Below are 25,982 nucleotides of genomic sequence, written 5' to 3' on the forward strand. Positions count from 1 at the left end.
CATGTCTATGATACTTGTGTTCTGAAATGGCTTTCCATTATGTTTTTGAAGCCAGTGAACAATTATATTCTAAAGTACAAAGTACTTCTAATGTATAAAAACAATGAAACATATAAAGGCCCTCTTTCTTTACTGGTATCAAAAATTTGGAAATTCTAACTGCTCAACTGTCTATCTTTAGGAAACAATAACATTTGCCAAGCTTCTACTTTATTGAGAATAATCTTAGTCATGATCTGCAGAAGTTGGTCCTGGGCAATTTGAAGACAGGTCTTCTTTATCTGTAATTTATGTGAGGAAAAGGAACAATTAATACAAATTGCATAGTATACCATTCTAGAAAATCATTTCAACATGACATGTATTTTGTAGCTGTGTTTGCTTCTTACTCTGCTAAACAAACGAGGAAAAGATACAACAATAACCCAAAATTCTTCACCTCTCATGTATAAAGTCCTTAAATTCAAGTTAGCAAAGCTGACTTGGGCAAGTGTGTTCGAAGAGAAAGCACTTGTGTCTGTTAAGACATTTGACACATTTTAAACCACTTCTTTCCTTACAATGAAAAAACAATGGAGTGGATTTCAACATTCTGATTTTTATGGTTCAGGGATAGTATTCTACCTAAATACAAAAAAATTAGTTCTAAAAATTTACTATATTTTTCAGGTAGCTGAAGAGTCATGAAAAATAAAGCATGAAAAAAATTCAACATCCTCAAGTGATTAAAAACTCTATTTCTTTTGAAATAGAAGACTGAAAAATTCCCTTCTGTACATTCAGTTTCTGAAAAGTTAAAAGCACCTTTAATCAACCCTCAATTATTTCTCTGTCCACTATTTTTTTAAAGCATTCATCCAACATGGCCATTTGGAGGGAATAAAAAAATTTCCATTGTCTATGGGAAATGTGACTTTCATAAAAAATCAAAGCTAAAATCAATGTTTTGTGTTTGTACTCAATATTTTTAAAAAGCATAAAGTATCTTCTTACCTTCATAGGCTGTTCCACACCAAATACAATACAGATGTTCTTCTCGTAAATAACTAGTCAATATTTGTAATTTTTCCAGTACCTAGATATAGGATACAAGCATATTAATAGTTCACATTGAACAGAATCTTGGTTTTCGGGTCTCTCAGATCATGCTGAATTACCCTAAGGCCCTAAATCTTCTACTACAGGCTCAACCAGTTAGGAGAGGTGTCAAGGGCAGAAAATATTAGAACATGTCCCAGTTTACCAGTTACCCTATTTTCACATCTGTCAGACACAACAGAGACCCCTTGTTAACATTTCAACAATAGATCTTGGCTGGCTCTATTAGAATAAGCATCCTTTAAAGACCCCTTCTACTTTCAACAAATCTGGGTGAAACTGTGTCTACCACTAAAGTTCTCATCAATGGTCTCCCAGTTAAGTGGAACATATGGTTTTCAAATTGTGAACGTCTGGTACATACTCTTTTATACAAAGTAACCATAGAAATGTGTATTCTTTTCTTGAATAATCTCTACTTCCTTTGAATTGTGTTTTTTTGCTTTGTTTTGTTTGTGGGTGGGGGAGGGAGGTACTCAGAATCACTTCCAGGAGTTCAGCAGGAAACAAGGTAGAAATTAACATAAGTTACATTTGCGGCTAATCCATCATCCAAACTAAAACTGGGGTGAGAGGGTAGACTGAAGCTAACGGGGTTTAAAATTATATTAAGTTTTGCTCTGGGGTTCATGAAATAAACCTGTAATGCAGTGGTTCTGAAGGGGTGATTTTTTCCCCTCAGGGGAAAATGTAGTAATGTCTGAAGACATTTTCCGTTGTCACAAGGGGGAAGTGCAATGGACATCTGGTGGGTGGAGGCCACAGATGCTCTCAGATATCTCACAATGCACAGAACGCCCCGACAACAAACTACTGCCCAGTTCAAAATGTTAATCGTGCCAAGGCTGAGACAGCCGGCTTACAGAACTGGTCACAACACATACACTTAAGTCTTCACTCTTATATTCATCTTCATCTTGTTCTTTTTCTTCCTCTTCCTCTTCTTCAGTTTCCTCTTCAAGCCTCAACCAGTACCATGTCTCCCTGGGAACCTGAATATTCTGAAAATGTAGAATTATTCCCAATTAAACACAGCTAAACATAACTCTATCACAAGTATGCTCCTGTCAACATGAATTCATTCTCTCAATTAAATATTTACTGAGTGCTGCTTTAAGAGTAAAGCACTATGAACTATGGGGATGCAAAACCCAGTTAGAATACTGCCTCCCAGTTGCTGACAATCTAGTAGGGAAAAGAAGCTATGGGTATAAGTAGCTTAATGGGTATAAAATATACATATCAGTGAGGAAATCTTAAGTATCACGACACATATTCAAAATAATGTCCTATGGAAATAGAGAAAAGAGAGATTGCTTCCAGCAATCTATTTACATATGAAGGGAATTTTACAAACATTTTTGAGACTTTTGTTTTTAATTGAAGGAAACATTCCTTTTTAAAAAAAATTTATTTTTTTGGCTGCATTGGGTCTTCGTTGCTGCGAGTGGGCTTTCTCTAGTTGCGGCGAGCGGGGGCTACTCTTCATTGCGGTGCGAGCGCTTCTCACTGCGGTGGCTTCTCTTGTTGATGAGCACGGGCTCTAGGCATGCAGGCTTCAGTAGTTGTGGCTCACAGGCTCTAGAGCACAGGCTTAGTAATTGTGGCGCACGGGCTTAGTTGCTCTGCAGCATGTGGAATCTTCCTGGACCAGGGATTGAACCCATGTCCCCTGCAATGGCAGGCAGATTCTTAATCATTGCACCACCACGGAAGTCCCCATTTTTGAGACTTTATTTTATTTATTTTTAAAATAAATAAATTTATTTATTTTGGCTGCGTTGGGTCTTCGTTGCTGCGGGCGGGCTTTCTCTAGTTGCGGTGAGCAGGGCTACTCTTCATTGCGGTGCGCGGGCTTCTCATTGCGGTGGCTTCTCTTTGTTGTGGAGCACGGGCCCTAGAGCGTGCAGGCTTCAGTAGTTGTGGCACACAGGCTCAGTAGTTGTGGCTCGCAGGCTGCAGAGCGCAGGCTCAGTAGTTGTGGCTCGCAGGCTTAGTTGCTCTGCGGCATGTTGGTCTTCCCAGACCAGGGCTCGAACCCGTGTCCCCTGCATTGGCAGGTGGATTCTTAACCACTGTGCCACCAGGGAAGCCCCCCATTTTTATCTATCTATCTATCTATCTATTTATTTATGGCTGTGTTGGGTCTTTGTTGCTGCAGGCGGGCTTTCTCTAGTGGCGAGCGGGGCTACTCTTCATTGCGGTGCGCGGGCTTCTCATTGCGGTGGCTTCTCTTTGTTGTGGAGCACGGGCCCTGGAGCGTGCAGGCTTCAGTAGCTGTAGCATACAGGCTCAGGGGGTGTGGCTCACGGGCTGTAGAGCACAGGCTCAGTAGTTGTGGAGCACAGGCTTAGTTGCTCTGCGGCATGTGGGATCTTCCCGGACCAGGGCTTGAACCCATGTCCCCTGCATTGGCAGGTGGATTCTTAACCACTGCACCACCAGGGAAGTCCAAAGCCCTCCATTTTTGAGACTTTAAATGAAGTTATTTTATTTTGATGGTAATTGAACCATCAAAATAAAAAAGAAATGAAATCAAATCAAAAATTGAATTTTAAGAACCATTCAAATCTGAAATAGATAGTAGTCTACCATGATTTTACTAGTTAGAGACACATATGGTATTGGATATGGACTGAAAATAGGCTATTCTGGCTAACCGAATATCCTGGTGAACAGAATTTCCACACATAATAGTCCTGAGTAATCAATATTCAAATAAGTGGAGAACAGTTAAGTGTAAAAATGGTAATTTACCCTTGGAGGATAATTCAGACTACTCAGGTTCTTGCAGAGAACAAGTCATTATTATGAGTATCAGTTATCATAGATCAATAATGCATCTTAAATGAAAGCTTTAGTGGGTAGATACACCAGGCTTGGAGTTCTCTCTTTCTCTCTCTCTTTTTAACAATAAAAATACACAGCAAATCACACTGGGTGCCAAAACACTTTACCAAACTGCAAGCAGGTAAAGGCTTACCTTCTGAGTATCCAACTGTTGACAGGCTCTCTGGCTTCTTCTAAGATCTCCTTCTAGCTTCATTTCATCTTGCTTATTTTTAAGTCGCATTCTGATTCAAAGAAAAAAATAGTACACTAGAGGTCTGTGCTCTCTTCATCCATTTTATATGTCCAAGTACCAGAAAACATACCACAATAAAGAAAAGGTGAAACTATAAACAGCTAAAATACCGAAACTGTTCTGCAGCTCTTTCTTCAACTTCTTTTTTCATGTGAATCTTTCTTCTGTAGCTTTCCAATTTTTCCTCTGCTTTCCGTTTTAGTAATGCCTCATGACCAATGCCACTTTTTCCTGCTCAAACAGGAAACACTGATGAGAAATGTACTGACTTTATATTTCAAAACAAGACAACTTAAAATTTCTTTTTCTGGCCACACATTGCGGCTTGTGGGTTCCTAGTTCCCCAACCAGGGACTGAACCCGAGCCCTAGGCAGTGAAAGCGCCAAGTCCTAACTGTTGGACTGCCAGGGAATTCCCTAAATACTTACAGATTAAATGCAATTCTAATTTGAGTACAGTCACTCAAAATCATTTGATAAGAAGGATGGGAGAAAACACTAGAGATTTTTTTTAACCCAAACACATAATTTGATTTTTACAAAGATCATTGGTCTGATCTAATAAGATGGTAATACTATACACATTTTTTCAAATTGGGAAAACAGTATCAACTGTCATACTTACATATAAATATGCTGAACAAATAAAGTATATATTTTTTCTCTTTAATTTGTCCAAAGTATTAAGAAAAACATTTAATGGATACATCTGTCTCAGGATACTTTTAGGACACTCAGTGGACAAAAATAGCTTTGTGTTGTTAATGGTTACAACACTTTTTCCCCTATTTTTATGATTAAAATTTTATTTTATACTGACTAAAACTTACTTGTATTTTTAGTTTAAAAGGTCTAGAAATTTAACTAAGAAACATTTTACTGAGGGTGTCTTATGATAAGAACTGTAATAGTACCACCATAAAAAAGTATTTATTAAGCAAATATATGTGCTAAATTTAAGTGTAAGTTGTTATTACTGGTAAATAGCCTCAAAAATAATTACATACCTGTTTTGACATTAAGAGGAATTGGTTCAACAATACCGTCTCCTAAAAAAAAAAAATAGAGAACAAAACACAAACTACTTTAGAAATTCTTCCTCAAACTACAGGTAGGTGCAGTATGCAACTTTACAATGTTCTATACTTATCCCTTTCAGTTTCAATGATACTCAAAACTGTAACTGAACATCAATACTCTACAATCAACTACCACCCTTGCCTTCAAATACTTAGTCCTCGATAAGGCTGATCCACAGCCTGCAACGCCACCTCAAGGTAGGAAGGATTTTAAGAAGTGAAAACACTGATATATATCCAGGAGGGTGGGAGCCACAAGAGAGAGCAAAGCCTTGCGAAGTGAAGGTCAAAGCAATGACAATAAAGGAGAGAAGAGGAGAAAAACAGCTTACAGAAGCTACTATATGTATATGGCCTCTATCTCTTAATAAGTAATCTCATTCCTAAAAGAGAGGTGAGAACTGAGCTTCTCCAGCTGAGGGGTCACTCAGGCAGCTGCCACAGGTACAGAGCAAGCAGGGCAGAGTCCTGCCATCATCTTCGATGTTGCTTCACTGTCCTTTGGGCCACTGTACTTCTTAACCCTTCTCTTGTCACCATTCTTAGCTGCTGCCTCCATTGTAAGCCTCGTCCATCCCACTTGTTAGCGCCTTTGAGGCCGAGCTGGGCAGATAAGCAGCTCTTGATGGCACATGTCTAAGTGGATGTGGGAAGATGGAAGTTCTCCATAAGCTTGCCAGCAACAATAAGAGCCTAAGAAGCTTAAGTTGTTTCAATTTCTGTGTAGAGGGACAGAGATTAAAGAGTCATCACTGGTACTCATCAATAAATTACAGCTAAATTTCTGGCTGTGACTCACCACTTTTGCCGAGGGCCTGACCACTTTTGTATCCCATCTTCTGGAGCAAAGCAAACCCTTTGTTTTCACAGCCTAGTGCATTCTTCAGTCCAATGTCACGTCTCTCTTGTTCTTCTTCTTTTAAACTCTTCCGCTTATTTTTCAAATTAGCTTCCTGTTGCTTTTCTTCTTTTCGATGGGCTTCTCGGATTTGCCTCAGCATTGGCAAGCCTGGTCTGATATCTTCTCTGAAGAATGAGGGAAAAGGTTATTTTGGACCAGTACATGGAAGTTTCTCATAGCTTTGCCACTTACTCACTTGACACTACTTAATATTTCAGTGCTACCTCTAGGAGCATCTTTGTTAGAACATAACCAATGTCCTTTGAGAATGGCTGTGTTAGTTAAAATGATGAAGGCTGGTACCATATTGTAAGAAACTAAAAGTACAGAGTTGAAGAAATTAGAAATAGTAGGTTCAGACTAATTTTTCTAAGAGGTTGGCTATAATAAAAATCAAAGCTGGACAGCAGGTATTAAGAGGCGATGAGATGAAATGAAGTAAAACAGTAAATATCCTTGGAAGAGGGGAATAAAAAGAATCAAGGGCAGGAAAAAAACACCTAGCATTAAAAAGGAAGAAGAGATTTCTAGTACCTTTGTACTATAGACATGTAGGAAGTATCTCCATGAAGCAATAAGACTAACTTCCAACCTCATCTTTAAAATCCGCGGCATTGCTTAGGGCTTCCCTGGTGGCACAGTGGTTGGGAGTCCGCCTCCCAATGCAGGAGACATGGGTTTGAGCCCTGGTCCGGTTGGATCCCACATGCCACGGAGCAACTGGGCCTGTGCACCACAGCTGCTGGGCCTGCGCTCTGGAGCTTGCATGCCACAACTACTGAACCCCGCTCACCTGGAGCCCGTGCTCCGAAACGGGAGAGGCCACAGCAGTGAGAGGCCCACAAACTGCGGCGAGTAGTGGCCCCTGCTTACTGCAGCTGGAAGGGGGCTGCTCAGCAGTGAAGACCCAACGCAGCCAAAAATAAGTAAATTAAATAAATAAATTTATAAAAAATAAAAATATATAAAATCAATGGCATTGCTGAAAAATCTCCACTAATGTCTTACATATATCATTTCATGAGGTGTGCATATTTACTTACTGGACATTAATGAAGGAATCAGACATATAGTCCTCCTCTTCTGCCATTTTCAGCTTCATATGGCAAAACCATCTACAAATCAAATAGGACAAAGTAACGATTACTAATTTTCAGTTTACCAAAATGGAAATAAACCTGTATGCATTCCCAGCCATGACCTTTCTCTAGAGTTCTACTCCATATTCAAGTGTCCTTTTGACATCCTTCTGGGCGGAGCTCTCAAACTCAATAATCCAAACAACTCATTCTCTTCCCCCTCCCAAGACCTCCTTCATCCCTGTATTTCCAAATTAACATCACCACTATCTCCCCCTTCCTGACCTCTCATAAACCTCTGTCAACTCTTCCTCCGTATTATCCCCCATAGGCATTTTTTCCTATAGTTGTGACCACTGCTTTCGTTCAGGCATTTTTTTCTCACCTGAACTATTACAACTGCTTCCTAATTGGTCTCATTGCCTTTGGCCTCTCCTCCTCCAACCCATCCTCTAGAACCTCTCCAGAGTGGTTTTTTAAAAACATGTCAGGGCATGTTACTTGCCAGTTTCAAATCCTTCGTAAACTTTACCCTGTGGGCAGTGGAGGAACCATCATTTTCACATGGTAGCCAGAGAGATCCTTCATAATCTGACCTCTGACTCTCCTCTAGGACTCATTAGTCATGCCACATGGTCTCTCTCATTGCCCTCTGAACACACCACAGGCAGTTTCCTCCTCCTAAGCCTAGGTTACCGTCCTTCACAAAAGCCTGTCCTGACCACTTCAGGCCTCTCTCCACAGCACTTTATGTTCAAGCTGTTCATTTGTAACTTGATATAGTTAACACTTCACTTATGTGGAAACACTTTTGAGGACAGTTTCTATCCAAAGTAGTTAAAATCATGTAATTACAAAGTACACTTCAAACTTTACTGTGTATATGAATTGCCCTGGAATCTTCTTAAAATGCAGTCTGATTCTGAGCTGGAGCTTGAGGTCCTGCATTTCTAACAGGCGCCCAGGTGCTGTCAATGCTGCTGGTCCAGTTCCTGGATACAAAAGCGGAGTCACTTGTTGCACTGCACATATGCTGTTTTGGCCTGCTCACCATCCTTCCCTTTGGAAACCCGGCCCTCTGCCCTCCTTGTGGTTCTAGTGGAGGGTGGCAATCTTTGTACCATATACTCACTTGGGCACAAGATGGCCAGTTATAGTATCTTATGTCCTAGCAAAGGCGAGGGGATGACCTAAACAGGGCAAGTAAGCATCTCTTTCCCTAATGATACAAATATATGGATCGCAGGGAAAAGAAGCTCTCTTTGTTGGGGTTTCTAAACTGGAAGTATGTGAAGCTGGGCTGTGGATGGCCATCTTCTTGGCCATTCAAAGAGATCCTGTTCTGCAGAATGAAGCCAGATAGAGACAGGACTAAAGGCAATGAGTCTCCAACCCTAGTTCTCAAGGCCCTGATTCCTGCAGCTCTTTCTTTAATGCTATGACCTACCATTCTTCCCAGCTACATAGGCTGATAAGTTTCCTCATTAGTTAAGCTTGTTTGAACAGGCATTCTGTCAACTGTAACCAAGAGTCTGGACAATTACATTGGATGAAAACAGTATTACTGTACTGGTTTTTATATTTTTAATGTATATCTTCCCAACTAGGCTGTAAACCATAAAGATAAGTCCCCTGTATGCCCACTGCCTACCACTGTGTCCTAAACATCATAAATCCTCAGGGTTTAGCTATGATGAGGATAAGTAGGGTCTTTAATTATATTTCTGATTTTGTAATAATGGAATACTTTCTTCCTGTGTTGCCATGTCTTTTTTTTTTTAAATCTTCTTGTAAATCTATCAATACAGAAAACTGCATAAAATAAATGTGTAGCTTAGTGCATTTTTATGAGGCAAACACTCTTGTAACCATGTGGTAGCCTCCAAGATGGCCCCCAGTGATTTTTACCTCTTGGTTTTCAACATCCTTCCACAGTGAACGGGTTGACTTATGTATCCAACAGAATACTGAATAAATGGTGGAGTGTGACTTCTTGGTCACAAAAGACACTACAGCTCTTAGATCACTCAAACTCTGAAGTTAGTTAGATCACTCCCTCTGAAGGAAGTCAGCTGTTATATAGTAAGGATATTTAAGCAGATCTATGGAGAAGTCCACACAGGAGGAACTGAGGCCTCCTGTTGACAACCAGCACAAACTTGGGAGTGACATGAGTGAGTCACCTTGGAAATGGATCCTCCAGCCCCAGTCAAGCCTTCAGATGCTCACTGTGGGCTGGCATCTTCCTTACAACTTCTTTTTTTAATTTTAATTTTTTGATTATTTATTACTTTTTGGCCGCGTGGTGCGGCATGTGGGAGCTTAGTTCCCCAAGCAGGGATCGAACCCATGCCCCCTGCACTGGAAGCACGGAGTCTTAACCACTGGACCACCAGGGAAGTCCCCATTACAACTTCTTAAATTCCAGGCTAAGTTAAACCACTAACAAATTCCTGACCCACAGAAACTGTGAGATAATAAATGATTATAGTTATTTCAAGTTGCTAAACTTTAGAATAATTTGTTCTACAGCAAAAGATAATAGAAATCATCACCCATATCAGCAGATAGAACCTTGTCAGCCCCCCAGAAGCCCTCCCTGTCCCCTACCCTATCACACCCCTTCCAGTCACTTCCTTTTCCTTATGGTTTCATCACCCACACATGCATCCTTAAACATTACAGCTTAGTTTTGCCTAATTTTCCTTTTATTATAATACAATAAGTTAAAAGTATGTAAGATTATATCCAGCACTTGTGGTAATTCACCCACTGTCTCTAAACCTCAGATTCTTCACTTGTAATAATAGTATTTTTATACATAATGATCTAGCACCTACCGAGTGTATCAAACATTTTTATCCCCTTTAATTACCATTAACAACTCTGTAAGGTACGGACAGTTAGTCCTGCTTTAATTAAGACTCAGTATGGCTAAATGACTTGCTCAACACCACAAAAAATCCAGGTCTCAGAGCTCTTTCTACTGCAAATAGGATTCGATTATTTTTAAGGGAACTACTTAGCTCTAAAGTGCTATGCAGAGGGGTTACAGGTTTTTTAAACCCCCTTTTTATGGGTACACTATACTTTAGCATCATCTGTTCCCATAAGGATAAGGATAAACTTCACAAGGCCATAATCCTGGCAGAATGACGGTGGCTTGGATCACAGTGACAGCAGTGTAAGTGGTAAGAAATGATCGGATTCTGGGTATATTCTGAAGATAGAGGTAACGGGATTTGCTGCTGGATTGGCGGCGGCGTGGGAAAGATCGATGTCAAGGATCACTAAAAGGCTTTTGGTCTGAATACCTGGAAGAATGGAGTTACCAGTTTTTAAGAGCGGTTAGACTGTAGCATCAGGTTTTGTTTTTGTTTTGTTTTTTGGCAGATAGTGGACAGGGAGGTGGCAATAAGAGTGCTGCTTCACATGTACTGAGAGTCCCATTACACATCCAAGTGGAGAGATGGACTAAATAGTTGGATGTACAGTAGAAAGGTGACAAGAAGCGCGTCAGACCCAAACACTCCTCTCAGGGGCCGCTGATCCCTTCCCTGTCACGCCCCTCCCAGGTGCAAGCGTGCCACAGACGCGACCACTCACGGGTGGGAATATTGGTGATGGTGTGATGGGTAGTCACAGCCAGTGCACAGATCACCGCCCTTCATCATTTCACCAGGCGCCCACAGCTCCTTACCTGGCAGCTGTACTCTCCCCAGACCAGCTCGCGAAAGCTAGCGCTGCGCAGACGCTCACCAACCTGCGCGGGACCTCTGGGCCTTCGCTCCCACCTGAGTTTCCGCGGCGTCAATTGGAAACCGGAGGCAGGCGGGGCCAGGCGGACGTGGTTAAGTGCGCTTGCGCAGGATCAGCCTTCCGCGCACGCGCCGTCCTCGCGCTTCCGGCTGGCAGAAGTGTGGGAGGCGGGGCATTCAGGTCCCTTGGCGGCTTCTAGACGCGGAGCTCAGCTCGTCTACCCTTGCTAGCCTAGGAGGTAAGGCCGACCCGTCCGCCGCCGTAGCGTGCACGTTGACACACACACACACACACACACACGCATACATACGCACACACGCACACACACCAAGGCCCCCACTAGGTTGTCAGAGGTCTGGGGACGGAATTCGAGTTCGTAATGAACATTTGCCCTTTTCAGGCGCCGGACTTGGTTCCGAGTCGCCGCCTCCTGGGGTTGACAGACCGGGTGACCCGACCGAGGCCTGAGACGGCCTCGGGCCCGGCGCTGCGCTGCCTTCCTCCAAATAGCCGGTTTACCCGGACCTGCAGTGCGCGCGGCCTCTGCCAGCTACGTTCCTGGACCGCCCGGCGTTGTAGCTGAATCTTCGGCCGCGGGGACCTGGCCTCCCGCCGCCACTTCATCCCCGTAGGAAGACTCTTGGAGCCTTCCAGTGTGGGATCTGTCTGCTGGGACGTTTTGACCTCCTCCTGGGGCAGGTGCAGCAGGGGAAGCGGAAGGGTGCTGTGCACCGAGCAGTGGAAGAGGAAAAAGGAGGATGGGTTGTCAGGCCCAGCTGGTGTTTGATCTCGGTGCTTCAGTTTTCCCGTTTATGGAATGGGTTAATGACGTGTTTTGCTAAGCATTTTCCTTCTGGAATAATGCCTTATTTGCAATATTTATCTTAATTTTCCTTTGAACCCATTATTCATTCTTCCTCACCAAGCATGACTTCCCTTTGTTTTTGTTTGCACCCTTATGCTTTAAAATTAGGTTCTCAGGTTTTGCCTCAAGGAAGTTATGTAAGTTTCCTCCAAATGAAATGAGAAGTAAAGCCTTATTTTTCATTTCTTAGTGATTACATTTGTTAAGTTTGACTTTTAATATTAACAAGTTCTTACAAGTATTTTAAAATTGTTTGTTTAAGGTGTGAAATTAAAACTTCAGTAATGGAGTTAGCCCACAGTTTATTGCTGAATGAAGATGCTTTGGCTCAAATCACTGAAGCGAAGAGACCAGTTTTTATCTTTGAATGGTTGCGATTTCTTGATAAAGTCTTGGTTGCTGCCAACAAGGTATGGTATTACTTTTTTTCTAGCTGGGTTAACATATATAAAGACTATTATGTGTACATGATTTGTAAGAAAACACATTATGTTTTGGAGGTTGTGGGTCATTTGTGGAACTTGAGAATATTACACTGTACTGTAGTAAGAATTTGTCTGTCCTTTTCTATTCTGTGGCAAAACCCAAACCTCGTTTAAATCCAGCTTATTGCCTGGATAGAGACTTAATGTTTCTACCTGGACATCGGAATGTGAGTGGAGAAAAACATGATTATATGACTGCTGTCACTTCTTTTTTTTAAATAAATTTATTTATTTTTAATTTTTATTTTTGGTTGCGTTGGGTCTTGCGCGGGCTTCTCATTGCAGTGGCTTCTCTTGTTGCAGAGCACAGGCTCTAGGTGCACGGGCTTCAGTAGTTGTGGCACTTGGGCTCAGTAGTTGTGGCTCGCGGGCTCTAGAGCACAGGCTCAGTAGTTGTGGCACACAGGCTTAGTTGCTCCGCGGCATGTGCGGTCTTCCCGGACCAGGGCTTGAACCCGTGTCCCCTTCATTGGTAGGCAGATTCTTAACCACTGTGCCACCAGGGAAAACCTGACTGCTGTCACTTTAAATTCATTATCTCCAACATCAAGTGGTCCCTCAGTGCTGTGTAGCAATTCCAATATCTTCACTTGTCTCGCTGAAGAGTTAATAATAGGCTTTTCTTTCTTTTTCCTTCTTCCTTCACAATCTTTTCATCCAAGTTACTTTTCATTATTTGTGTGTTTATTTTCTGTCTTTAAAATTAGATGCTGTCTTTAAAATTAGATGCTTTCCTCAAACATCTGAGGAAAATTTGGCTGTCTGCTCAAATTTTAGAGTGAGTAGTAAAAGTTTTCTGGTCAGGGTGAAGTGTGCTTCGCCATAGACTAGTCCAATTCTTTGAGGAGCCCCTTTAGGTTTTTCTGAGCTAGTCACTCCCTATAAGAGACTTTTTTACTCTAGTGTCCTAGGGTACATGACTAGCTGGCTAGGTTCTAGGATTTGGGGGAGAAGGCTGGGGACTTCAACATTCAGTGTCTAAACTTTTACTTAATCCCCCTGTTGTCAGTGCAGTTTTCCCAGCCCACAGTTGTGCCCGAGCTCACTAAGTTCAGGATGGAGGAGAGAGATGTGGGAGTCTTACAGCTTCTTAAATAGACTCTCAACCGTTCCTTCCATTTCTAGGCACAACTTTACTGTCTCTTCCATAAGCATTTGGGGCCTCAAAACAAGAGCAGCAACGAACAAACATGAGCTTTTCAGGGGTCCTCTGTTGGAAGTTGGGGCTCTTCTTAACTTTCCATATTGGGGATACCTGGCTTCTATATTTTGCATTGATTCTTTTTCTGTTTTCTTTGCCCTTTTATATTGGTGCTTTTTTTTTTTGGTTGCCCTTTAGTATACTTTTAGTTTCTGGAGAGACAGAGCTAATGCATGGATTCATTTACAGTCTTTAACTAGAAGTTTCTATTTTCTCTTAAACCCACTCCAGCTGGTTATTTGTTGCCTCCATTACTCTGAAACAGGTCTTGTATTGCCCAAACCAACAGTCAGTATTCTGTTTTAATGGAGCCGTCAGCAGCTTTTGACATAGCTGATCCTCTATCTTAAAGCACAAAATATCTTTTTTTGTTGTGAAATTGAAAAATACAAAAGAGTATGTAAAAAGTATATCCAAATTATGAAGCATAATAATATGAACATCTGTACACCCTTCACCCAAATTAAAAAATAAATTGTTATCATTACTGTTGATGCACAGTTGGTGTGAAGTTTCTCCTATTTGTGGTTCCCAAGACACTATTTGCTTTTAATTCTACTCCTGCTTCACTAGTTACTCTCATTCTCTTTTGCTGGCTCTTTCTCAGTCCTGGGCACTTTTTTTATTTTTATTTTTATTTTTTAAAAAAAACCCATCTTAATCCTTCAGTGATATCATCTAATCTCATGATTTTTACTGCCATCTATGTAGTAATGATTCCCGGATATCCAACTAGCTACTCCACCTCTTTCTTTTGAATATCTAAACAGCATCTCAAAGTTAACATATTTAAAACTAAGTTCTTGATTTCACTGTCTCAAACCTATCCTTTCCCCAGTACTTTCTATCTCAGGAAATGACCGTATAATCCTTCTGGTTGCTCAGGTCATAAATCTTAGAGCCATTCTTCACTTCCTTCTTTTTCTCAAACTCCACATCATATTTATCAGCAAATCATATTGGTTCTCTCCCCTAAATATATCCAGAATTCAGTTACTTGGCATTACTTCCATTGTTACCACCCTCATTTCTTGTCGGATTATTGCCACAACTTCTTAAGTGCTCACCGTGCTTCCAGCCATGTACCTTGTAGAGTATCCTCAGCTCAATAGTCAGAAAGACCCTGTTAAAGCATTTAATCATGTCCCTCCTCTGCCTCAGACTCTCACTGAGAATAAAATACAAAGTTCTTACAATGGTGTGTGAGGCATTGCATGACCTGCTCCCTTCTATCATTCTGACTTCATCTCCTGCTACTTCCTCTGTCTTATTTTGCTCTGGCCACACTGGCTTCTTGCTGTCCTCAAGCATGCTGAGTATGCTCCCACCTCAAGGCCCTTGTACTTGTTCCCTGCCTGGAATGTTCTTCTCCCAGATATCTGCATAACTTACATCTTCACTTCTTTTCAGAGATGCCTTTTTCTTACTAATCTGTATAAAACAGGAAGAACTCACAGTATTTATTTGTTTATTTGGTAAACTCTGTTTCTCCCCATTAGAATGTAAACTTCATGAGGGCAGAGACTGTCTATTGTAATCACTCTTGCATTTGCACCCCAGTACCTAGAATAGTGCATGGCATATAAGTGTACAGTAAGTATTTCTTTAATGGATGGATGAATTCCCAGCATTGATTACGAGTAGATCTGAATATTTCTTCTGTTGCCTAGAGCTCTTCAGAGTTTCTTTTGGTTTCCTTTACTGACCTATAACTTTATGAACTACTGACTTTGCTTTTACAGGGGACCCTAGCTGAGTTCTAAGATGTCAATTGTCCATACACCCAATATTTTACATCCTTTGACTGACTGTTGGTTTTAATTTTTAATAAGTCAGCATGGAAACTTTTTGGATATAGAGTAGTCACTTTTACTGGCAGCTAACTTTGTGGAATTGGAGGAGAATGAGGAGAATATTTAATCTAGGAAAGAACGGTTCATTTTTTTACTGAACTCTTCCTTATCTTGAAAATTCTCATTTATGGTTTTATACCTAATGTAATACAGATTTTAATTATTAGAGTGCCTTAACTGTTAAGTATTTTTAAATTTTCACTAAAAGGTAACAAAATTATGTATAAGAAAAAAACTGATGATCTTTATTTTTTATAACAGACTGATGTAAAGGAAAAACAGAAAAAACTTGTTGAACAATTAACTGGATTAATAAGTAGTTCACCTGGACCGCCTACGCGAAAATTGTTAGCTAAAAATCTTGCAGCCCTTTATAGCATTGGAGATACTTTCACTGTTTTTCAAACACTTGATAAATGTAATGACATTATCAGAAATAAAGATGACACTGCAGCCTACTTACCAACAAAACTGTAAGTACTTACTTTGAGATTGACCTTTGAAACTTGTTTTTTCAGAGTAATTTATCTTAATAAGGGCCTGCTGATTATAAAGACCCCTGTGTAGATGGAACCTGAGATATGCTGCTGACAATAAAAGCTCTAAGTAGGTCTGGGAAAGGGGTTCTATTTCAACATGCGCTCCATTGCCCCTGGGACTTTTAGCAAACTACAGAGAATTGGTATGATGTCAGCAATTTGCACAGGGGTTTTTGGTAATTTTGGGAGGAGATAATATTCTTGGCTGGGATGGAAAGAAAAGTAAAGATTTTCTAGGTGATGAGATTGAGGCAGGAATGGGCAAACTATAGCCCACAGGCCAAATCCAACTTGCCACCTATTTTGTAAATGAAGTTTATTAGAACACAGACATGCTCCTTTATTTAGGCGGTGGCTGCTTTCACGCTTAAATGGCAGAACTGAGTACCTGAGACAGAGACCATTTTGCCTGCAAGTTTGCTGACTCCTAGATTAAGAGCTTGACCCAATTTCAAGCCCATACCTGTGGTCTGGGTCAAGGGCAGACATTTTGAGAGCAAGTTTTGAGGATAATGGTGTAGGGACGCATACTGTGAAAGAGTCAGATAAGAAAATCAGGAGTTATTATAGTAGTGAGGAGTGTTGTGGGCGGGAAAGTAACACCTGAATAAACTTAGCTGTGGTGTGACGGGAGAGCAGTGTCAACAAAGCCTTCTCAAAGAAGCATCAGCCAAAGAAGATCATCCAGGAAGGAAATTTGGAAATGAGTCAAGTAAGGGGTTAAGATGGGAAAAGGGGAAAATGGATGTGACAGGTCATGGACTGGCAAATTTTATGGAAAAGGCCAGATAGTAAATAGTTTTGGCTTTATGGGGTATCATCTCTGTTGCAACTACTCAACTCTGCCATAGCTGGTATGTAAATAAATGAGTACAGCTGCGTACCAATAAAACTATTTACAACAACAGGTGGCAGGCTGGATGATGGGCCAGATTTGGCCTGCAGGCTGTGGTTTGCTAACCTCTTTTCTAGACAAAGGAAACTGATAATTGGAAACAGAAGTGGCTTATTTATACCTTATATACAGTGCTTACAGAAAGATACAAAATAGTGGGGGGAATAAGTTGAGGGGAAAATGATGAGTCCAATTCTGGGCATGCTGAATCTGGAGTCCAAGTGGGAATATCCAAGTGACAGTGTGTAGTAAGCAGTTGGAAATCCTGGTCTGGATTTCAGAGACCTGAGCTGAGAATGTCATTTTGGTGAGTAGAGAATGAAGATTTTAGAGTAGGCTGAACCCTTTAGTATGGATAAAGTTACCTAGGAAGAGTATTATAATACTGTTTGAGAAGAGAAGATAGCAAGGATACAACTTTAGAACACCAACATTCAAGGAGCCAGGGCCAGTATAATAGCTTAGAGGAAATGGAGAAGTTATTCTGAACCCAGACATTGATTTTTAGGTCTGTTTTCAACTTCATAGATACGTTGTGATTAAGTTTTGTGTTGTTTGGGATAGATGTAGCTCTCAAAAGTATTAGAAGAGATTAGAGTGTATTAGTGTTTTCCAGTTTATTTTGGAGTTTGAAGCTATGTTAATAGTTTTGTGATTTAGTTCTCTGCCACTTGGCAAATCCACACGTAATTTTATAGTTCTGGCTAAGTAGACTTTATTACATATTATTCATGCATATTTCCAGTGGATTCATGGGTTCTATTTAGGAATTCACTAATATATTCTGGCATGTGACCTCAGTCATTTTTAGCTTTGTTATCAGCCTATAGGGTATTGAAAAAAGCATGGGATTTGGAGTCAAAGAAGTGAAGGTCGATTCTCTGATTCTACTGTTAATTGCTTGTACGATAGTAAACTATATTTAATCTCTCTCAGCCTCAGAGTAACTTGCTCAGGACACATAGCTATTGTGTGACAGGTTCTAGGATTTAGGTACAGATGTGCCAGACTCCAGAGGATACACCTTTATGCCCAGCTCCTGCCGCTAAGCTAAGCTCAGAGCTATTCACTTATTTACTGTTTACATGAGTGATGGTAGGGTGATTTCCCTACCATGGGAAGAGATGGGCTGCTGTTACATTTCTTCTTCTATGTTGTCAGGTGTTCTGTTAAACCCATTTAGATTAAATTTTACAAGTAATTGCTTATTATTATTTATATATTAAGAGGCAGACACTGTGAGCAATACAAAAATGTATAACCTTCTCTGTTTCTGGACTTTACATTTCCGTTGGCAGGGCAGGATAAGATATAGACATATAAAGTGGTCAAGTTGCAACACAGGAAACAATATAATTTTGTCAGAATGAGTGGTTGACATTTTACGTATAATGAGAGAAGAGAGGGATCATTGTGGATGGACATAATTTGGAAAGTCCTCAAAAGGAAAGGTTGGGTTTCTTTCCAAAGGATGGGTATGCTTTGTTATGTAAATATATGTTTATTCTCTTATTTTCCTAACAAGAATACAATTTGATTATCCATAGTATCTGTTACAATTATACAGAATAAACAAGGTATTCTTTTTTTAAAATTTTTTTAAATTGGAATATAGTTGATTAATGATATTGTGTTAGTTTCAGGTATACAGCAAAGTGAGTCAGCTTTATATGTATATATAGTTTTCAGATTATCTTCCATTATAGGTTATTACAATATATTGAATATAGTTCCCTGTGCTGTACAGTAAATCCTTGTTGCTTATCTATTTTATGTATAGTAGTTTGTATCTGCTAATCCCATACTCCTAATTTATCCCCCTCCCCCCTTTTCTCCCTTTGGTAACCATAAGTTTGTTTTCTGTGTCTGTGAGTCTGTTTCTGTTTTGTCTATTGGGTTCATTTGTATTATTTTTTAGATTCCATATATAAGTAATATCATATAATATTTATCTTTGTCTGACTTACTTCACTTAGTATGATATTCTCTAGGTTCATCCATGTTATTGCAAATGGCAATGTTGCATTCTTTTTTATGGATGAGTAGTATTCCATTGTATATTTACACCACATCTTCTTAAACCAGTCATCTGTTGATGGGCACTTAGGTTGTTTCCATGTCTTGGCCATTATAAATAGTGCTGCTACGAACATTGGGTGCCTCTGTCTTTTCGAGTTAGAGTTTTCATCTTTTCAGGATATATGCCCAGGAGTGGGATTGCTGGATCATATGGTAACTATATTTTTAGTTTTTTAAGGAACCTCCATACTGTTTTCCATAGTGGCTGCACCAGTTTACATTCCCACCAACAGTGTAGGAGGGTTCCCTTTTCTCCACACCATCTCCAGCATTTATTATTTGTAGACTTTTTGATGATAGCCAAGAATCAACAAGGTGTTCTTGAAAATTAAGGATTTGTGGCCAAAAGTGTCCTGCACAAATACAAATTGATTTCTGAAAATAAGAAAAATATTATAAAATTATTAATCTGAACAGTGACTGGTGAAAATGTCACTTCTTACAGGGCTGCAGTGGCTTGTGTTGGAGCATTTTATGAAAAAATGGGGAGAATGTTAGGCAGTGCATTTCCAGAAACAGTAAATAATCTTTTGAAATCTCTGAAAAGTGCAGAGGTAAGTTTTACAACTAATATTTAAATGTTTTGCTTGTGGTGGGAGTTAGATGTTAGTTAAAAATGTATGTTGCCTTTTTTCTGTCAGTGTAGTACTTATATTGCTTAGCAAGAGGGTAATTTAAAATTATTACTTGCAAAAAAATATTACTTGCCCCTTGTTTTAATGTATCTTACCTCATATTTCAGGGAGAAGGGAAAGAATGCTTTACCTTGACAAAGAATAGGTTTATGTATTATTTTATTTAGCCCTAGGAATATTTTTGTACTGCCATATTATTTTTTGTGCCATAGCTAATGTATTAGTTTCCTACGGCTGCCATAATTACCACAGACTGGGTGGCTTAAAATAACAGAAATTTATTGTCTCACAATTCTGGAAGCTAGAAGTCTGAAATCAAGGTATCAGCAGGGCCGTGCTTCCTCTGATAGCTCTTGGGAATAGTCCTTCCAAGCCTTCTTAGCTTCTGGTTGTTGCTGACCGTCCTTGGCTTTGGTGGTATTCCTTGGTTTGCAGATGTATCTCTCCAATTTCTGTCTCCATTGTCATATGGTGTTCTCCCTATGCATCTGTGTTTTGTGTCCAAATTCTTCTATTATAAGGATACCGGTCTATTATAAGGATACCAAATTCTTCTATTACAAGGATTAGGGTCCACCCTAATATAGTATGACCTCATCTTTATTTGATTTCATCTGCAAAGACCTTATTTCCAAATAAAGTCATGTTCACAGGTAACAGGGCATAGGACTTGAACTCATCTTTTGGCAGGACAGTATTCAATCCACAGAAACTAATATGAAGTAAAAATAGTTCTGTTTTGTCATGTCAGTTTGGTATTACTTCTGAAAATTCCTTGTTCATTTGGGGTTAACTAAAAATAGACCAAGCACTGGTCTCATAGTCTAATTCTTTGTCTAGGAAAGCTAAAGATTTCTTGGACAACACCTCTTCTGGGAACTGTCTATTAATTTATTAAGCAAGAATTGAGGACATATTCTCAGGCATTAGGCATATAAAGATGAATAAGATCTACTCCCTGACCTCAAAGAGCTTACAGTCTAGTGAAAGAAATCTGTGTTTGAATACGTATACTATCAGAAATATGAATCAAGCACAATAAGAGTATAAAAACAAGAGTTCAGAGTAGTCTCAAGAAATTGATAGTTTAGAGTATGTCTGTGAGAAAGTTTTTAAAATGTGTTGGATGTTTTCTTCCTCTTTTAGATGGTTTATATTCTTAAGTACTTTTTACTTAATTTTCCACATTCTGAAAGCTTGGATCCTTGAGGTATTATATTGAAGCTTTTGAATTTGTCATGTTCTCATTATTTGCACTTCAGCAGATGATGGAAACATAAGAATATGTTTACTTATTGTAACCTAATTTCTCAAATAATTATTTTGTTGAAGTTAATAATTATTTTTACCTTTCAGGGACGTTCTAAAATACTTTTTTATTTTTCATTACTTAACTGTTTACCTTTAGAGGTGAGACCATTAGGCCCAGAGAACTTTGGTCTTTTGGTATGTTCTTATTTAAATGTAGAATTTGCTTTATGTTCTTTTCTAGTCTCAAGGGCGAAGTGAAATCTTAATGAGTCTACAGAAAGTTCTAAATGGACTGGGTGGTGCAGCAGCTTCCTGTCATCGTGATATTTATAAGAATGCCAGGTCTCTCTTAACTGACAGGTCAATGGCTGTTCGATGTGCAGTTGCCAAGGTTAGTACTCGGCTGTTTATAATGTTGCTCCTTATCCTGCTTGCTCTGAAACAGTCAATGATTTTTTTTTTTCTTTGAAAGTTTCAAAATAAGGTGGCATGATTTTGGTTCCCATGGATTAGTTTCATTTCATTTTCTAGAATTATATATAAAATGGAATCAGGTGGTATGTGCTTTTTTTTTCTTTTTGCCTGGCTTCTTTTAAACAGCATAATTCTTTTGAGATTTCTCAGTGTTGTTACGTGTATCAATAGTTCATTCCTTTTTATTGCTGAGTAGTATTTCATTGTATGGCTATGCCACAATTGGTGGATTCCTTCGCCTGTTATGGACATTTGTGTTGCTTCCAGTTTTGGATATTACAAAAAAAGCTACTGTGAACATCTGTTTACTAGTTTTTGTTATCAACACATGCTTTCCTTTCACTTGGGTAAATACCTAGGAGTGGAATGGCTGGATCATATTTTAGGTTTACGTTTAATTTTTGGAGAAATTGCCACTGTTTTCCAAAGTACTATGAGATTTCCTCATTCTCCATGTCTCACCAACATTTGGTATTGCCAGTCTTGTTAATTTTAGCCATTCTTATAGATATGTACAGGTATCTCATTGTGGCTTTAATTCGCATTTCCAGACTAATGATGATCATATTTTTAGGTGCTTATTTACCATCCATATCTTCTTTGATGAAGAGTCTATTCAAAATTTTTGTGCATTGTTTTATTGAGTTATTTGTTTTCTTATTATAGAGTTTTTTTAACATCTTTATTAGAGTATAATTGCTTTATAATGGTGTGTTAGTTTCTGCTTTATAACAAAGTGAATCAGTTATACATATACATATGTCCGCATATCTCTTCCCTCTTGCGTCTCCCTCCCTCCCACCCTCCCTATCCCACCCCTCTAGGTGGTCACAAAGCACTGAGCAGATCTCCCTGTGCTATGTGGCTGCTTTCCACTAGGTATCTATTTTATGTTTGGTGGTGTATATATGTCCATGCCACTCTCTCACTTTGTCCCAGGTTACCCTTCCCCCTCCCCATATCCTCAAGTCCATTCTCTAGTAGATCTGCATCTTTATTCCCATCTTGCCCCTAGGTTCTTCATGACTTTTTTTTTTTAGATTCCATATATATGTGTTAGCATACGGTATTTGTTTTTCTCCTTCTGACTTACTTCACTCTGTATGACAGACTCTAGGTCCATCCACCTCACTACAAATAACTCAATTTCGTTTCTTTTTATGGCTGAGTAATATTCCATTGTATATATGTGCCACAGTCAGAATGGCCATCATCAAAAAATCTACAAATAATAAATGCTGGAGAGGGTGTGGAGAAAAGGGAACCCTCTTGCACTGTTGGTGGGAATGTAAATTGATACAGCCACTATGGAGAACAGTATGGAGGTTCCTTAAAAAACTAAAAATAGAACTACCATATGATGCAGCAATCCCATTACTGGGCATATACCCTGAGAAAACCATAATTCAAAAAGAGTCATGTACCACAATGTTCATTGCACCTCTATTTACAATAGCCAGGACATGGAAGCAACCTAAATGTCCATCAACAGATGAATGGGGGCTTCCCTGGTGGTGCAGTGGTTAAGAATCCGCCTGCCAATGCGGGGGACATGGGTTCGAGCCCTGGTCCAGGAGGATCCCACATGCCGCGGAGCAACTAAGCCCGTGCGCCGCAACTCCTGAAGCCCATGCGCCTTAGGCCAGTGCTCCACAACGAGAGAAACCACTGTAATGAGAAGCCTGCTCACAGCAACGAAGAGTGGCCCCGCTCACCGAAGCTGGAGAGAGCCCACGCGCAGCAACGAAGACCCAACACAGCCCAAAATAAATATATAAAAAATAAATTTAAAATTAAAAAACAAAAACAAAACCCAAAAAAACCCAGATGAATGGATAAAGAAGATGTGGCACATATATTATAGAGTTTTGAGTCTACTTTGTAGGTTCTTTATTTCTGTATCAGTTATGTGATTTGCAAATATTTTCTCCCACTCTGTGGTCTGTCTTTTCATTCCCTAAATAGTGCCTTTCTAAGAAGAGAAGTTTTGAATTTTGTCAAAGTCCAATTTATCAGTTTTTCTTATATTAATTGTGCTTTTAGTATTGTATCTAAGAAAGCTTTTCCTAGCCCATACTTTCTCCTATGTTTCCTAGTTTTATAGTTTTACACTTGGATGTATGATCCATTTTGAGTTAATTTTTGTATATAGTGTGAGGTATGAATTGAAGATTTTTTGTTTTGGTTTGGTTTTTGCACATGGATATTCACTTGTTCTAGCACCATGTTGAAAAGACTCTTTTCTTCACTAAATTGCCTTTGCACCTTTGTTGAAAATCAGTTGTCCGTATAAATGTGGATCTAGTTTTGGAATCTCTATTCTGTTTCATTGATCTGTTTGTCTCCCTTGATGTCAATAACACTTTCTTGATTACTGTACCTTTATAATGTCTTAAAATCAGGTAGTGTTAGCCCTCCAACTTTTTCTTTTTCAAAATAGTTTTGGCTATTCTAGGTCCTTTGCATTTCCATATAAATTTTAACTTGTCCATTTCTACAAAAATAACATGCTGAGATTTTTATTCAGGTTGCATTGAATCTATAGATCAATTTGGGGATAGTTGACAGCGTAACAGTATTAAGTCCAACTCATGAATGCGATATCTCTATCTCTCATTCATTTAGGTCTTCTTTGATTACTCTTAGCAACATCTTGTGGTTTTCAAATGCACAGATCTTGCACCTCTTTTGTCAGATTTATCCATAAGTATTTCATTTTCTATGCCATTTTAAATAGTATTGATTAAAAGCTTTTTTCAATTTCTAATTGTTCATTACTAACATATAGAAATAAAACTGAGTTTTGTACATTGGTCTTGTATCCACCAACCTTCTTAAACTGCCTTACCAGTTCTATCAGCTTTTTTTTTTTTTTTTTGGCGGTACTTGGGCCTCTCACTGTTGTGGCCTCTCCCGTTGCGGAGCACAGGCTCCGGAGGCGCAGGCTCAGTGGCCATGGCTCACGGGCCCAGCTGCTCCGCGGCATGTGGGATCTTCCCGGACCGGGGCACGAACCTGTGTCCCCTGCATCGGCAGGCGGACTCTCAACCACTGCACCACCAGGGAAGCCCTTGCTTTTTTAATAGATCCTATCAGGTATTCTGTGCGGACAATCATGTTGTCTATGAATAAAGACAGTTTTACTTCTTTTCCAATCTGGATGCTTTTTATTTATTTTTCTTTCTTACCGCACTGGCTGGTTAGATCCTTCAGTGCAATGTTGAATAGAAAACATGAGAGGTGACATCCTTGTCTTGTTCCTGATCCTTAAGGGGAAAACATCCAGTCCTTCACCATTAAGTATGATGTTAACTGTCAGTTTTCCTTGATGATCTTTATCAAGTTGAGGAAGTGCCCTTATATTTCTAGCCTTCCAAGAAGTTTTTATCAAGAATGGATTTTGTCAAATTTGATTTCTTGTGTCGTTTCTGTTGTTGCTATTTTCTAATTAAGTGGGTTTTTTTTTTTTTTTGGCTGCTTTCTGCGGTTTGTGGGATCTTAGTTCCCCAACCAGGGATTGTATTGGTAGTCTCAAAGAAGCAGCTTTTGGTTTCATTTCTGTTTTTCAGTTTGCTGGTTCACTGATTTCCTCTCTTATCTATATTACTTCCTTTTTTTCCTGCTTACTTTGTGTTGAATTTGCTCTATGTCATCTAGTTTCTTAAGGTAGAAGCAGAGGTTGTTGATTTGAGACATTTCTTCTTCTTTTTTTTTTTCGGCCACGCCATGCGGCTTACGAGATCTCAGTTCCCCTGACCAGGGATTGAACCCAGGCCACGGCAGTGAATGCCCAGAATCCTAACCACTAGGCCACCAGGGAATTCCCCAGAGACCTTTCTTCTTTCTAATACAGGAGTTTAGGGTTATAGTTTCCTCCTAACTTCTGGAAACTCTCTCAAGGCAGTAGGCTGGAACAAATATAGGGTTCAGCTTGCATTTTCCATCTCTTAAGGATTAGCATCCTTCATTGCCTGATGTCCAGTGTCTTTGAAACTTGTTTTATATATTTTGTCCAATTTTTTAGTTATTTCAGGAGAGAGAGTAAATCTGGTTCTTGTTTATCCATCTCTGGAAGTGGAAGTTCTAATTTACTTTTTTTTTTTTTTTAAATTCTAGTGTCTCCTAGAACTACAGAATGAAGCTGTGTTCATGTGGACTGCTGAACTGGAAAATATAGCCACTCTCTGCTTTAAGGCTTTGGAAAACTCAAACTATGGGGTACGGGTGGCAGTGTCTAAACTCTTAGGAACAGTCATGGCTACAGCATTGATGCCAAAACAAGCAACAGGTATCGTTGTTTGCCAGCCCCCGATCTAGACTGTAACAGGTATTTGAAGGTATATGGAATGCTTTCTTCTAAATGACTTATTACTTCTAGGCAAGTCACTTTAAAGGCTTTAAATTAGTATCTTTGTCTACCTTTTCATAAAATAGAAGTACCCAAATGGCATTTTCCTTGATATAGTCAGGACTTTTTTTTTTTTTTTTTGGCCACACCGTGGGGCATGCAGAACTTCCCCAACCAGGGATCGGACCCAGACCCCCTGCAGTGGAAGCACAGAATCTTAACCACTGGACCACCAGGAAAGTCCCAGTCAAGACATTTTTTATGATGATACTGTGCAACATTACATGCATCAAGTATGTTGGACATATAAGCAAATAAGATTTATGAAATGGTTTTGTATCATGTTCAAGGGACTG

At 39.6% G+C, this 25,982-nt stretch overlaps 2 protein-coding genes across 7 annotated transcripts in view; one reads left to right on the forward strand and one right to left on the reverse strand.

Annotated features, from left to right (window-relative positions):
- Window positions 1–193: 193 nt before the first annotated feature.
- Window positions 194–11,026, reverse strand: GPATCH11 (G-patch domain containing 11). 6 transcript variants are annotated; one of them, XM_065891278.1, is made up of 9 exons: window positions 10,943–11,026; window positions 7,207–7,278; window positions 6,062–6,288; window positions 5,191–5,232; window positions 4,294–4,414; window positions 4,082–4,172; window positions 1,983–2,099; window positions 994–1,075; window positions 194–281 (listed from the first exon to the last, which is right to left on the reverse strand). In XM_065891278.1, the coding sequence occupies exons 2-9, from the start codon at window positions 7,263–7,265 to the stop codon at window positions 226–228; spliced, it is 795 nt and encodes a 264-aa protein (XP_065747350.1). In that variant the 5' UTR covers window positions 7,266–7,278; window positions 10,943–11,026; the 3' UTR covers window positions 194–225. The 6 variants fall into 6 exon arrangements, with proteins under 6 accessions (XP_065747350.1, XP_065747352.1, XP_065747353.1 ...); XM_065891280.1 differs by lacking the exon at window positions 10,943–11,026 and having other exon boundaries at window positions 6,065–6,288; window positions 7,207–7,265; XM_065891281.1 differs by lacking the exon at window positions 10,943–11,026 and having other exon boundaries at window positions 1,983–2,090; window positions 7,207–7,265.
- Window positions 11,027–12,150: 1,124 nt separating this feature from the next.
- The window catches only part of HEATR5B (HEAT repeat containing 5B), an 85,222-nt gene continuing 71,390 nt past the window's right edge, over window positions 12,151–25,982 (forward strand). The window contains exons 1-5 of the mRNA XM_065890902.1: window positions 12,151–12,276; window positions 15,667–15,878; window positions 19,364–19,472; window positions 21,046–21,195; window positions 25,395–25,566. Coding sequence (XP_065746974.1) covers window positions 12,151–12,276; window positions 15,667–15,878; window positions 19,364–19,472; window positions 21,046–21,195; window positions 25,395–25,566 — 769 coding nt within the window. The remainder of the gene's footprint in view (window positions 12,277–15,666; window positions 15,879–19,363; window positions 19,473–21,045; window positions 21,196–25,394; window positions 25,567–25,982) is intronic.

This window comes from Phocoena phocoena, chromosome 14 (assembly GCF_963924675.1).
Source record: "Phocoena phocoena chromosome 14, mPhoPho1.1, whole genome shotgun sequence".
Taxonomy (NCBI): domain Eukaryota; kingdom Metazoa; phylum Chordata; class Mammalia; order Artiodactyla; family Phocoenidae; genus Phocoena; species Phocoena phocoena.